This window comes from Drosophila ananassae (genome assembly GCF_017639315.1).
Source record: "Drosophila ananassae strain 14024-0371.13 chromosome Y unlocalized genomic scaffold, ASM1763931v2 tig00000105, whole genome shotgun sequence".
NCBI lineage: Eukaryota > Metazoa > Arthropoda > Insecta > Diptera > Drosophilidae > Drosophila > Drosophila ananassae.
This window is the reverse complement of record NW_025319065.1, coordinates 467354-483056: the sequence shown is the minus strand read 5'-3', so window position 1 is coordinate 483056 and position 15703 is coordinate 467354. Positions and strand designations below refer to the sequence as shown.

At 39.3% G+C, this 15703-nt stretch overlaps 1 protein-coding gene across 1 annotated transcript; it reads left to right on the top strand.

The window, feature by feature from the left end:
• Positions 1-5955: 5955 nt before the first annotated feature.
• LOC116655456 lies at positions 5956-7878 on the top strand. The gene is made up of 2 exons (XM_032453348.1): positions 5956-7626; positions 7682-7878. The coding sequence occupies exons 1-2, from the start codon at positions 6343-6345 to the stop codon at positions 7691-7693; spliced, it is 1296 nt and encodes a 431-aa protein (XP_032309239.1). The 5' UTR covers positions 5956-6342; the 3' UTR covers positions 7694-7878.
• Positions 7879-15703: the final 7825 nt, after the last annotated feature.

Below are 15703 nucleotides of genomic sequence, written 5' to 3'. Positions count from 1 at the left end.
TGATCATTGAATTGAGGTGGAAAGTTTTTTGTAAGTTGGGATAATACAGTTTTTTTACGGTTTTCGGGGTCTGATTTTACTACATCGTAATTTGAAAGTGGTTCATGATGAATATTTTTAATATCAACTACCTGATCTATATTTGTGGTATTTAGTAGTCTTACATATGCATTCTGGACTGTTGCTATGGTATTTGCTATATAGATACCTTTATGAATCTCTTGATTCGGAATCAGTACACTATTTTCTTCGGAGTTTATCTTAATTTTTCGGATGACTTGGGATCTTGCTGGCAGAATTAGGGAGTTGTTACCAGAACTGTATGTTATCGAAACATAAATTGGATATTTGAGATTATTTGGTCTAATTATAAGCCAGTCTTCAGAAGGCTTGAAGTCCAATTGACAATTGTACCTTTTGATAAAATCTATTCCCAGTATCCCATCACAAGGAATAGCGAATTGCACATTTACTATATGGAAATCATGTGGGATGATGTATTTAGAAGTCTGAATTTCAATAGAAGTTATGCCTTTTGATTTGGTAACCTCTTGGCTTATACCCTGTATGTTTATGATATGATCATCTTGAATGTTTTGAAAATTATCAGAATTTTCCTTTAATATGGAAATTTCTGCACCTGTATCTAGTAGAAAAATTAATTCTTTTCCTGTTGCTGCGTTTATGAAACTAACGAATGTACTTTGACTGAGATTTATAGTGTGAATCTTGTTATTTTTTACTGACGTGTATCTAAAGGTGTTTGGGAGTTTTCCAAATTCGTTTGGGCTATCCTTATATTGTTATTTTGGTTGTTATTATTATTATTATTATTATTGTTGTTTCCCCCACGGCTATTTCCGCCGCGGTTGTTGTTTGTGTAATAACTGTTATTCTGGTTACCGTTATTTCTGTAGTAGCCATTGTTTTGATTATAACCGTTATTCTGGTAATATCTGGTATTATTATAATTACCTCGATTATTACCTCTACCGCGATAATTGTTTCTGAAATTATTACCGCGATAATTATTTCCTCGTTGGGTGTATAATATTGAATTGGCATTACCTGTCATTTCAGTACTGCATTGTATGTACTTTGTGACGGCTTCATTCATAGTTATGAAAGTGCCTGCTTCCAATATTGTTTTAAGGCGGCCATGCTCAAAGTTTTTAACCATTGTGGTTATGGCCTCCTTGGTACTGAATTTGTCAGCGTGTTCGGCCGATAGGCCTTCGTCAATGTACGAAGCTTCTAGGAGCTTTCTTAGGTTGTCTATTTCCGTCGTGAATTTTTCTGCAGTTTTGCCTTTCTGGGTTGTTTTCGCCATTTTGGCTTTAATTATGTCAGAGGTTTCTCCGACTATAGTGTCTTGTAGTTTTCTGATTATTGCTTCTATTGTTTTTTCATTTTGGACTCTGTATAAAGTTGATCGAATTATTTTGGATTTAATTACTTCTACAGCCAAATTCTCGAATGTGCCTTTCGTTAGGTTAACTAACCTCAAAGCTGTTATAAATCTTTGAAGGTGTAACCTTTGCCCGTTAAATTCAGGGATGGCATTCGATATTTCTCTAATGTATGCCCTTTGGGCAATGCTCTCGTCAGCCATTGTGGTTGGTTTTAATTCTACAACGCTGTCGTTAAATTCAGAGTCGGACAAGTCCTGGTCTGATAATTCAGATTGAATAAGGACTGCCGGAACCGTAAGGTTGTTAATATCGCTTTCTTCTATTTCTTGTTGGTCAATAACTTCTTTTGATTCTGGTTCGTCACCAGCTTCAATTGTTATTGAAGTATTTAGAATAGTAGGTATTGAAATATCGAGCTTGAACCTTTCTTTAACAGAAGTTAGATTAGATCTTAGTCTGATCAAAAACTTTAATACTCGAGACCAGTGATCCGGATTTAACTTTTCTCTGTGTTCATATATTAATATTCGAGCTTCATTAAAGCATTTAACTAATATTTCTACGTGTTTATTAACCGTTGTTTTTTGTATCGGTCTATTTTGTGTTAGTGATTTATGAGATTTGTCAAATTCTCCTTTAATGGTTGATAGTTCCTTTGATAATTCATTCCATTCCATTATATTATGGGTGTGGATTATCTTTTTGACACCATCATCACAATTGTTCTACCTAAAAGTAGATGCTCGTCTATTCTTGATTTCACTAGCACACCCGGAACTGTTGTTAATACTATTCCTTTCTTGGGTTGCCGTGCAGTGAAACAATGGTGAAACATGGCAGTTAAATGTTTCTATATAAAGTATTTCTAGCTCATACACACTAACTGGGTTTGTCGATACTAACTGCCTGATCCTTTCTTTGAAATAGGGGTCCTTTTCATATGTTTTTTCTATGGCTCTCTGAGTACTCATACTTGAATTATTTTCTTTTTAAACTTTCTTTATTTTATTTATTTATTTTTTTTTTATTTTCATTGTTCGTAAAGATAGGGTTATTCATGAACATATGAAATCGTTTTTTTTTTTTTTGTATATATCATAGTTGCATTCTTAATATATCAGCATTTGGCATGGAGCGTTTTTATTATTTTTTTTTTTTAATGTATAAAAATTAATTTTTATTTTTCGTTATTTTTTTTTTTTATATTTTGTCCAGATTGATAGCCTGGCTTTTATTAATCGCTCTTTTTTTCTATACATTTATTGTGAAAAATGTATGCTTTATACAAAATGAATGCAATCAAAATAAATACAATAATTGATAAAAGGATATTTGTCAATTCGGTGTTAGTAGTGCTGGGCTCAATTTTATTTATTACATTTGCTGTGGAGTCCACTTGTTTTACATCTACTAAACCCATTTTGGGTATTTTCTCTTGAATTGGTATATAAATTTTTTTTGTAAATTGTATGATTTAATTTATTATTTATTTGCCATTCAATTTGGCTCATTTAAAGACTTGTCTTATTTGGCAATATGCATAGCGTTTATTTAAATTTTTTTTTTATAAAACCTGCCTATAATTTTTTTATATATATATTAGTTGTTTTTCTTGGTTGTTCATTATTTTTTTTTTTTACATAAAAACCTGCCTATTTTTTGTATGGTTTTCAGGCCACACGCTAATCGGGCAACTTTAATGTCGCTCAATTTTACAAATGATTCTTTATACTAAAAAAAAAAAAAAATATGCATCGTAGTGCAATACAAAAAAATATGCAACGCAGTGCATGGGAAAAAAAATATTGCGCTCTTGGTAGCGCTGTCGGTTCACTGATCCGGGCTTAGCTTGGAGCGCTAAGCGGGGCCGGTGCTGGCTGCACAGGCTTTCCTTCTTAGTTGGTTGTTAGGGCACCGGTGCTGGCACAGGTTTGCTCGCAGAACGGTGATTCCAGGGGTCCTCTGCAGTCATTGGGGCATTTTCTCTTTAATTTCGGTAATTCCTGTTTCGGTGGTGGACTAAGTATTATCTTGTCTTTGCATATATTCGTTATTGCAGTGTAGGTGGATGTGTGAGTGGCTGTGGTTTTAGTATTTCTTTGCGTTAATAGGTTTTTTATGTGTTCAACTTCGGCGTGTATTTTCACCGAGTTGTTTCACTCTAATCTACTTCCGCTATTTAGTAGCTTCAGTAATTCAGCCTTTCTGGCTTTCAAACGTTTAACCACGCCACCACGTTTAGCACACATCACACTCTACTTACTGCGATATTCTGTTTTTTTTTTTTCGTAGGAATTCCATTTAAGGGTGGCTGCTGCTGTGTGTGTTATTTTGTTTCGTTGATCCTAGTTGTGTTGATTTGATGTCCAGTTGAGAAATAACGGTTGGGGATCCTTTGATGTCCTTTAGAGTCCTGTCACGGTCGCCATGTTGTATTCCATCGAAAGGGCTCCCCAGATTTGTTGTTGAGTTGTCGTAAGTATTAACTACATCAGTTGGGTTTAGGTTGTTTAGTATAACTTTATTCAATGTCTTCTAGTTATTCGGAGCAGCCGTTGTTGCCGCTCCGAGCTCATGGGAGTTTCTTCTTTTACAATTATACTTATGAGTTAAAGGAAGTCTAAAGTCTCGTAGCTGCGCTGCCCAAAGCGGCAGCGGAGAGACGTTTATGTATTTCTTAAATATTTATATATGAATATATATTTATGTTATGTTCGCTTAGGCGGAGGTATGTGGACATGCATAAGGTCCACTCGTGTTACGTATATGCGGACATATGCACTTTTCGGCGTGCAACAAAGGCACAGCGGGCGATTCATATTTCGGTGCACTTAGGTTTAGGACCGAGACCTTGGACAACATAAACACTGCGACAAAGTGTTACAGTGTGTACCCTTTAAGTACTCTTGGTACAGTGGGTGGTCGATATATATATATAATATTAATAGTGCATATATGTGCATATTACAGTGCATTGCGATATTTGCACGACGTGGTACCACTTTGGCTGCGTTCGAGACGAGGATGGAAGTGCGTCTCCTGCAGTAAACAGCCACCTGACCCAACCGCGCTGACTGACGCCGACACAGCCGCTGTCCAAAGTGCCGCTTCGCAAAAAACCGTTTCGCAAGACCTTACCAACATCGCCTCGACATCGGGACACTCGACCGGGGCTGTGAAAAAACAGCCCAAGGAACTGCCGACTTCTTTACAAGCTGAACGTTCCAATGAACATATGGTTATGATACAAAACAATACTCTAATGCTACAAATGCTAGAGGAACAGCTGCAAACCGATCAAAGCTACATCGAACATATGTACAATATACTAGCTCAGCAAAGTGGAGCCGCTCTGACCACACCATTCGGGCCTACAAGTACCCAGATGTCAGCACGTCAAATACTGTCACCCGATCTACCGACATTCAACGGCAATCCGGATGACTTGCCTGCTTTCCTCAGGGCATTTGAAAATAGCACCACTGTAGCTGGGTTTTCAAATGTCGAAAATATGCTACGACTCCAAAAATGCCTCAAGGGAAAGGCACTCGAACTAGTAAGAGATAAGCTTCTGCTTCCAGTTATGGTCCCTGACGTCATAAGCACGCTCAAGACGTTCTTCGGACGTCCCGATCTCAGAAAGGCGAGAAAAATCTCCATCAATAAGGAACGACTTGACACTCTCATAGATTATGCTTTGGCAGTACGAAATATTTGTGCTACAATGGAGGCTTGTCAGCTTAATCACCACCTCAACAACCCCTTGCTGTTGAGAGTGTTGGTAGACAAACATCCCAGCCATTACAAACTGACCTGGGCTATGCTCCCAAAAGACTCAAGCGCTGCATTGATTAAGTCGTTCAGCGACTGGCTCTATATAATCGCCGAAGCACCATCCACAGTGACGCCATCAATCTACTCCCGGGCCAGCAACGTACACACCCACGTCCAGTTCAGTATGGATGCCCAAGATAACTCGGAGTTCAATCCACCAAGGTACAACGCTTCGCAAAGGGAAGCCACCCACTGCAACGCCTGCAACAGTACACTCTATCCTATCACTGAATGCGAGGCATTCCAAAAGCTCCCTTACGAAAATAAGCAGGAACTGGTTAGGGAATACAAGCTTTGCTTCAAATGCTTGAAGATTCATGGCCGCAGGTGCTTTTCAACTAAGTTGTGTGCTGCATAAAGGCCATGCGAATCCTGACATCGTCTCTTCGCCCCGAACTAATCCACCCGGAGGGGAACAATATTTTCGTATCGTTCCGATCAAAATGTAAACTCATAACTCCTATATTGATACATTTGCATTTCTAGATGAAGGGTCATCGGTCACACTTATAGACGAAAAACTCTTCAAAAAGTTATACATCCAAGGTACTCTGGATCCCATCTGCATGCAGTGGACGAATCAAACGACAAGAAGGGAGCACGAATCCATGGACCCCAACAGAACATGTTGGTTAAACAACATACGTACAGTACAAAATTTAGGAGTACCAAAGCAAACGCTGGACATCAAGGAGTTAACTAATGTAGCAGGATTGCTACAGAATGTATATATGTATGTATTGCTATTAACGAGAAGTGTATATAAGTGTATAAGTGTATAACGGTAAACTGTTGTTAGTATAAGTCGGTGTTGTTGCTTGTTGTCGGTTCTGGCTCTCTCTCTCTCTTGTGCTCTCATCGCTCTCATGCTCTTTCAGCGAATTATGAGGGTTGATGCAGATCGCGTGGGATGAGAGCGGAGTCAGTCGAACAGCAGCAGCGATCCGAAGCGGACATATTCTAATAAATAAAACAAAGCGAAATATAGCCGGCAAAGGTGTTCTTCTTCGGGGAATATTTATTATAACCCTACAAAATCAGAAGTGGGCCGATCTTGTGCCAAATAAACAATTAAAAACAATTAAATAAAACGAAAATGGACGTTAGCAACGCATCAATTGCACAATTAAAAAAGTGGTTGAGTGTGTTACAACTACCAACAACAGGAACAAAGCGCGAATTAATATTGCGTTTAAGCAAAATGTCAACGGAGTCGAGTAATTATCTGGAATTAATTAATCATCAAGACGAAGACGGCGATGGAAGCAACGTTGAAGACGAAGATGAGGAAGATTTGGACTTAGAAAACAACGGAAATGAAAACGATAATGACGACGAAGCTGGAGGTGAAGGAAACGACAAAGCTGGAGGTGAAGGAAACGACAAAGCTGGAGGTGAAGGAAAAATTGGCGGTAAAAATGAGAGCAAAGTTGGCGGCGATCAAAGCAGAAAAGACGGGGACAAAAGGAGCAACAAAGATGGAGACGGGAGCAGCAGCAAAGACGGCGGCGAAAACAACAACGACGACGGCGGCGAGGGAGAAGACAAAGTTGAAAAGTGTGCATGCAAGGACAGGAATAAAGCCAGCAGCAGCAACGCAAAAGCAGGCGCCAAAGAAGAGGTGGAAAAAGGCAATGCTGAGAAGTCGAAGTTCTTGGAATTTTGCAACCCAAGCGTCGACGTTTCGTTGGGCATGGCAACACAAGTTGTGCCTGAATTTTCGGGTGAAACTTGCGCACGAAAATGGATTACGCAAATGAAAAATATTGCAACCATTTATGGAATTGGTGGACAATATATTAAGATGTTGATGATTAGCAAAATCAAAGGAAAAGCAAACGTGTGGCTACATGCAAACCCTGAGCGCATTATGCTACCGTTGGAGGAGTTAATCGCTGAGCTAATTTCGATGTTTTCGGATAAAGTCTCGAAGTTAGAGGCAAGGCGTCAATTCGAGAACCGTAAATGGAGTTCCGGTGAAAGTTTTGGAAGCTACGTGGATGACAAGGTGATGCTTGGTCAGAGAATCAGCATAGAGGCAGAAGAAATGATAAGTCGCATCATTGAAGGAATTCCGAATCAAGGGCTGCGAAATCAAGCACATATTCAGTGCTTTGAAAATGTTGCGCTTATCAAACGTGCATTTGCGGAAGTGGAGTTGCCTAAGTCTTATGGTGACAGGAAGGAGACAGCAGTGAACAAGGACGAGAAGGACAGCAAGGACACGCGTTGTTATAATTGCAATGCTAAAGGACATTGGGCGCAGGAGTGCAGGAAGCCAAGACGTGAGAAAGGTTCGTGCTATGCATGCGGCGAAATGGGACATTTTGTGGCGAAGTGTCAGAAAAACAAAATTAAGAACGAGGGCGAGAACAATTATGTAAGATATTTTGAAATTTACTTTAATGATAATACTAATACCAAGTTAATTACAGAATGCCTCATAGATACAGGAAGCCCAATTTCATTTATTAAAATTTCTAAAGTACCCGAAGATACTTGTAAAATACCAGTTTTAAGTTCATATCATGGAATAAATGAAAGTTGTTTAGAAACTTATGGCAGAATATTATGTTATATTAAGAAAAAAGTCAATAAAATACATTTTCATTTAGTTGTTGTGGCAAACAAATCTATGAGTCATGATGTAGTTCTTGGAAGGGACTTTATGGAAGCATGTGATCTAAATCTGAACCTTGACACCTTGAAGTTAGTTACGGTAGAAAACTTAGAGAATGTTAAAAACAGTAATGATGTTAGTGATGAAGAGAAAATAATTAGTGATGTTGATGTTAATAAGGTTAGTGGTGAAAGTCGGATAATAAGCAAAGAAGTAATAGTTAGTCATGAACCAAAGATTAGAAATGCAGTTAGGTTTCGAGAAGCAACGGAAGTTGACATAAACATAGTGGAAAAGGAACTGTTGAAAATTGATATTGAAGATGAATCTGTAGAATACAAAATTGGTGAACAAGTGGATTATAAGGTTAGACAGCAATTTATGAAAATTATAGAAAATTTTTATGTTAATAAACAAAGACCAAAGGAACCAGAGGTTAAGTGTGAAATAAAGCTGAGGTTGGATGATTCGAAACCTTTTAGCAGTTCTCCGAGACGGTTAGCTTATACAGAGAAAGAAAAGTTACAAAGCATATTAGACGAGTATTTAAAAGAGGGAATTATTAGGCCGAGTGAGTCAGAATATGCATCTCCAATAGTGTTAGTTAAGAAAAAAACAGGTGATTTGCGATTATGTGTGGATTACAGGAAGCTTAATAAGACAATGATCAAAGATAATTATCCATTACCCTTAATTGATGATTTATTGGACACATTAGTAAATAAAACTATATTCTCCAAATTAGATCTTAAACATGGATACTTTCATGTGTTTGTTGAGAATGAATCAATTAAATATACTTCATTTATGACGCCGCTAGGGCAGTTTGAATTCATGCGGATGCCAATGGGCTTAAAAAACGCACCGGCGGTGTTTCAAAGATTTATCAATAAAATTTTTGCAGACATGATAAGAGAAGGAAAAGTGGTTATATACATGGACGATATTATGATCGCGAGTAAAGAAATTGAAGAACATTTGAGTGTACTTAAAGAAGTTTTTGAAAGATTAGCAAGAAACAAATTAGAACTAAGAATGGATAAATGCGAGTTTCTACAAGCGAGTGTACAATACTTAGGCTTTTTGGTGTCGAGTGAAGGAATACAAGCAAATGATAAAGGAATTGAAGCCATCAGAGATTTTCCAGTCCCCAACAAAGTGCATGGAGTTAGAAGCTTTTTAGGATTGTGTTCATATTTTAGAAGATTTATAAAGGATTTTTCGAGGATTGCAAAACCATTATATGAATTGTTGAAAAAAGATAGCGAATTTGTGTTTGGAGAAAAAGAGTTAGATTGTTTTGAAATGCTAAAAAAGAAGCTCATAGAAGCACCGGTACTAGGTTTATATTATTATAAGGATGAGGTGGAACTACATACAGACGCAAGTGCACATGGTTTTGGTGCGGTATTATTACAGAGGAAAGAGGATAAGAAATTGCATCCTATATTTTATTTTTCGAAAGCTACAACGAAAGATGAGGCAAAATATCATAGCTTTGAGCTTGAAACGTTAGCCATTATTTATGCTCTACGAAGATTCCGAATATATGTGCAAGGTAGACGGTTTAGAATTGTTACTGATTGTAATTCATTGACGTTGACAGAATAGAACTTAACCCGCGTATTGCGAGGTGGGCGTTAGAGTTACTCGAGTATGACTTTGAGTTAGTTCATAAGTCGGGAAAGCTTATGCAACATGTAGATGCCTTAAGTAGGAATACTAACATATGTGTAGTAGAAACAGTGAGTTTTGAAGACAATTTAGTTATATGTCAAGCGAAAGATGAAAAGTTAAAGAAAATTAGAATGAGGTTAGAAAAAGAAGATGATAAAATGTTTGAGATGAGAAATGGAGTAATTTATAGGAAAGCGAATGATGGAAAATTGTTGTTTTATGTTCCAGAGGAAATGGAAGACAAGATACTGTATAAATATCACAATGAGTTAGGTCATTTAGGTAGAGATAAGGTTATGGATGCAATTGTTAGGACGTATTGGTTTGCAAATATGAAAGAGAAAGTTGTTAGACATATTGATAACTGTTTGAGGTGTGTAGCGTTTTCACCGAAATCAGGAAAAGAAGAAGGATTTTTACACAGCATTCCAAAAGGGAGTGTACCATTCGAGATTATACATATTGATCACTACGGGCCAGTGGATAAGGGAAGGGCAAATAAACATCTTTTTGTTGTCATAGACGGGTTTACAAAATATGTTAGGTTATATGCAACAAAAACAACAAACACAAAGGAAGTTATTATAGCATTGAAAGACTATTTTAGATCATATAGTAGACCGACTTGTATCGTTTCGGATAGGGGCAGTTGTTTTACATCTGAAGATTTTCAGAAATTTCTCGAAGATTATAATGTTAAGCACGTAAAAATAGCAACAGGGTCACCTCAAGCTAATGGTCAAGTGGAAAGAATCAATCGAATAATAGGACCAATGATAGCGAAATTGGCAGACTCAGAAAAGGGATTGCATTGGGATACAGTTATTGAAGATGTTGAGTTTTCATTAAACAATACAAAGCAGAGAAGCATTGCGCAAATGCCGAGCAAAATGTTATTTGGAATCGCTCAAAAAGGAAAAATTATAGATGAATTAAGGCAAAAGTTAGAAGAATTAGATGATACCGATAATGTTAGAAATTTAGACGAAATTAGGACAAAAGGAACAGAGTGTCAAACAAAGTTGCAGAAAGACAATGAAAGAAATTACAATGAGAAAAAGAAAGCAAGTTCAGAATATAAGGTAGGTGACTATATCGTGGTTAAGAATTTTGATTGTACTGTTGGCGTTGCAAGAAAGTTAATACCCAAACATAAGGGTCCATTCGTAATAGACAAAAGTTTAGGAAATGATAGGTATTTAATTAAAGATGTTGAAGGTTTTCAATTGTCACGTATTCCATATCAAGGTGTTTGGAGTAGTCAGAACATTAAACATTGGATAGGTAAACGAAGATAAAGCTCAAATATCATGTAAATTATTGTAAATAAATAACTAATAGTATCTAAGTCAAATAGATGTAAGAATCAATTGTAAAATATCACAAGATCAGGGGATCTTTAAATGTCAGGACGGCCGAATTGTAGCAGGATTGCTACAGAATGTATATATGTATGTATTGCTATTAACGAGAAGTGTATATAAGTGTATAAGTGTATAACGGTAAACTGTTGTTAGTATAAGTCGGTGTTGTTGCTTGTTGTCGGTTCTGGCTCTCTCTCTCTCTCTTGTGCTCTCATCGCTCTCATGCTCTTTCAGCGAATTATGAGGGTTGATGCAGATCGCGTGGGATGAGAGCGGAGTCAGTCGAACAGCAGCAGCGATCCGAAGCGGACATATTCTAATAAATAAAACAAAGCGAAATATAGCCGGCAAAGGTGTTCTTCTTCGGGGAATATTTATTATAACCCTACACTAATAAATACACTCACCTGCAAAGATTACCGATCGCATCATATACGGATGCTGAACCAATGTTGCTGATTGGAATAGACAATTGGAAGGTGGAATGATCCCATCGCATCCAAGTGCATGCTCGGCTGGAGTGTGCAAGGATCCGGAAAAGACAATAAACATTTTTCTATACACCACTGTCAATGCAACTGGACTGAAATTGATAAGGCACTTCGCTCTAAAGATGATGAAAAAGCTTTCAAAATTATGCAGGAGACGTGCGTAAAATTCGACGGACGGTACGAAATCGGCCTGCTTTGGCGCCATAAAGATACGGTACTTCTTGAAAGCTACACAAACGCACTAAAACACCTAAATAGTCTGAAAGCTAAAATTGAGAAGGAACCAAATCTACGAGTGAAAATTCAGGAGCAAGTCAACAATCTGCTGGAAAAAGGCTACGCCATCGAGTTAAAAAATGAAAAAGTCTATCACAACCGTATTTGGTACCTTCCAATTTTCATAGCTCATAACCCCAACAAACCCAGTAAGATTCGACTGGTTTGGGATGCAGCAGCTAAATCTCATGGCGTCTCTTTAAATGACTTCATGCTTACTGGTCCGGATCTTTTACATCCACTGTCCGACGTTTTGATGGCATTCAGAGTCGGCAAGATAGCGGTCTGCGGTGATATGTTCCATCAGATAAGAATAAAGGAAAGCGACATTCATGTACAGCGTTTCCTGTGGATTGACGAGCGAACGCAAAGTCCAAAGGAATACGTAATGAGAGCAATTTCGTTCGGAATATCTTTCGCCCCTTGTATAGCTCATTACGTCAGGGACAAAAATGCGGAGGACTTCAAGAGGCAGTATCCAAGAGCCTATGAAGCCATCACCCGAGCTCATTACGTCGACGACTATATAGACAGTCTAAACGACGAAGAGGAAGCTACTAAAGTGTCGAAGGCGGTCAAACTAATACATTCAGCTGGGGGTTTCCACATCAGAAACTGGACTTCCAATTCACCCGAAGTCTTAAACGCATTAAATGAAGAGTCAGCCCCAACACAGCCTAGAAAGGACTTAGGAGACACTGAGAAAGTCTTAGGTATGTTTTGGGATCCGGAGAGCGATACATTTAAATATATTTTCAGATTCGCAAAACTAAAAAAGAACGTACTAAGTGAGACGGTCCGCCCCAATAAAAGGGAAGCTCTACAGGTTCTGACGTCAATTTATGACCCCCTAGGATTTTTGTCATGCTATACTATTGGACTTAAAATTCTTCTACAAGAAACATGGCGATCAGGGATCGGTAGGACGACGAATTACCGGAACCTTCACAAAGTTGCTGGACAAAATGGCTAAAAATACTATCACAAGCTAAGTCTGCTGCTCACCATTGCTGCATACCGCCGATAGCGTTGAACTAAATACCTTCGTCGATGCGAGCGAATACGGATATGCAGCTGTGTGCTACCTTCGCGTGATCAAAGGATTTAACATCACGACAAATCTAGTCATTGCTAAAAGTAAAGTTGCTCCCTTGAAACCGCTTTCGATACCACGAATGAAAATGCTCGCCGCCGTAGCCGGCGTCCGCCTGGCTCATAAAATACAACTCACAAGGAACTTGAACATTGGCGAAAGAACCTTTTGGACAGACTCCAAGACTGTCCTGTCATAGTTGACTATGGATCCACGGAAATTCCATGCTTTTGTGATGCATAGAATTGGTGAGATTATAGAAACAACGAGCGCTACACAGTGGCGCTGGATTTCAACACATGAAAACGTTGCGGATATGGCTTCGAAATTTATCGCCAAACCAAACCTGGAGCAGTGGACCAGCTGACCAGCATTCCTAAAAAGGCCCAAAGACCAGTGGCCAAATCATCAACCAAGTCTTCCACCGGAAAACGATAATAATGAGCTCAAAAAGGTAGTTTTAGTAACCAAAGTATACAGAGTGCTTCTAAAGCTAAACATTGAATCATTCTCAATCTGGAAATGACTTTATCGAGCCACAGCGATGTTCATCATGTACGTAAAAAACCTGAAAGCGAAATGTCGAGGAGAAACCATCACCAAAACGTTGTCAGATGAAATAATTATACAAGGAAAGAACCTACTTTATAAAGTAGCCCAAAACGAAGCATTCCAGGACGAATTAGATTCTCTGTAAAAAGACAACAACATTCAAAGGAACAGCGCGCTTATTGGGTTAACAAATTCGCACCCAAGGAAGGTCACAAACTATAAACCCGAACGACGACCAAATAGTACTACCAAAACGCCACCCGGTTACATATCTCCTTGTCAAGCACTTTCTTTATACCCCAGTTACGCGTGGTATACAAGTCCGTTCGAAAAGGGTGCCAGAAATGTAAAAACAATACAGCAGCTCCAATAGTGCCGCAGATGGCCCCATTGCCTGCAGCCAGGATCGCCAGCTTACAAAGACCATTCACTTATACTGGAGTGGACTTCTTTGGTCCCATCGCGGTCAACGTAGGCCGACACAAGGAGAAAAGGTGGGGCGTGATATTTACGTGCCTTACTATACTCGCCGTACATATAGAGATAGCGTATAGCCTCGATACAAGCTCATGTGTAATGTGCCTCTCAAACTTTATGGCCCAACGAGGAACTCCAAGAGAAATATACTCGGATAATGGAACCAATTTCAAGGCAACTGAGAAAGTTGTTAAGGAAGAGCTGAAGAATGTAGACTTCAGTAACCTAACCAATAAATACGACGAAATTAAATGGAATTTCAATCCTCCAGGCGCTCCACACATGGGAGGAGCTTGGGAGCGCTTAATACGATCAATCAAAACTGTACTGAAAAGCATCTCTCCTAATTACAGTTTTAACGACGAAAGCCTAAGGAACCCCATGATGAACGCTGAGTACGTTATCAATTCCCGTCCTCTAACATTCGTATCCTTAGACGCAAAAGATGATGATGCCCTCACTCCAAATCATTTATTGTTAGGATCCGCAGACGGGTAAAAGCCAATGGTCACCAAGGACTCGGATGCAAGGCAACGGTGGCACTATGCCAATGAAGTGGCAGATCTTTTCTGGAAACGATGGGTCAAGGAGTATATTCCCATAATTAGTCGTCGCTCAAAATGGTTCCCAAAGCGTCCACCATTAGCAATCGGAGATGTTGTTATACTCGAGGATGAGAGCCTTCCCAGGAATCTTTGGCCGAAAGGGCGTATAATCGGCGTAGCCACAGCTAAGGATGGACAAGTACGCTCGGCTACAGTGAAGACCCACTATGGAACTATGGTGCGACCAGCAACCAAAATAGCAGTGTTGGACGTGAAGAATGGATAAACCCCTGCAGGCGTTTATGGGGGGGAGAATGTTAGCGCCAACACGACAACATATGGTAAAATAACGAACGTCATCTCAAATCGTTAGCCACAGAAGAAGCCGAAAGACGAACAAGATTTTTTGAAGCTCGTAAAATTTTGATTAAATAAACATTTAAATTAGACCTAAAAGCGTGCTATTAATATTTGTTTTGACTTTAACACATCCTGGGCTGCAACTCGCGTGTTCTCTGCAATGGGGAGCACGGGGCCTAAATGGATTTGGACAGCCGGATAACAAGTCAAAGAATAAAGTTGGCTCCAATTAGGCTCCACTCGCTGCGTTTTGTGAAAGTTGGGGTCATCCAAATCCATATTGCCAGGAATATTCCCGCCCAAGCACTATCTGAAGGTTAGGCTGATAGTTTATTATGTGGGAATCTAAAGCCTCAATTTTTACAAAATACGAGCAAACTCAGTGCCATCGAAACCGGCCACCGTCGTAGAACATTTAAAGCGATATACCAGAAGTTGATTCTGCAGCCGCGACAAGATGACGTGCACTTGTCAACCGGAATCCAATAATACTCGGCAAGGCTAAAAGGCTCCAGATCGACTAAGAACGAACGCTGTTGCCAGGAGCACTAGCTCAGCTTCATTCACCGGGATGGGTTCACAATAGAAACTGACTCGATGGGGCGTGTGACTCGTGCGGGTGAAAACGGCATGCGAGGGTGCAACAGAAAATGATGAGCGCGATCAGATGCCGCATTTCCTTGCCGTTGCCGATGCCAACATTAAGCGGCGGTTATGCCGAGTGGCGGGATTTCTAAGCCCTTTTTAAGACCACGATTGACAGCCATCATCACCTAACAAAAATTTAAAAGCTCCGGTGGCTCATTTTATCAGCCTTGGAGACGGTGAGCGCGCTGGAAATTACTGACAATCGTTGCGCAATCGTTTTAGTACTCGGCGTTTAATTTTCCAGTCTCACATCAATGAGATCCTGCAGCTTCGTGTGGTCGAGCCAGGGTCTGTTGCTACTTTGCGAGAGCTATCGGATCGGTTTAATGGGCATATGCGGGAGTTCTCTCATGA

Excerpts from the sequence above, each read along its gene's own strand:
- LOC116655456 (XM_032453348.1), top strand. The coding sequence starts at position 6,343 with ATGGACGTTAGCAACGCATCAATTGCACAATTAAAAAAGTGGTTGAGT.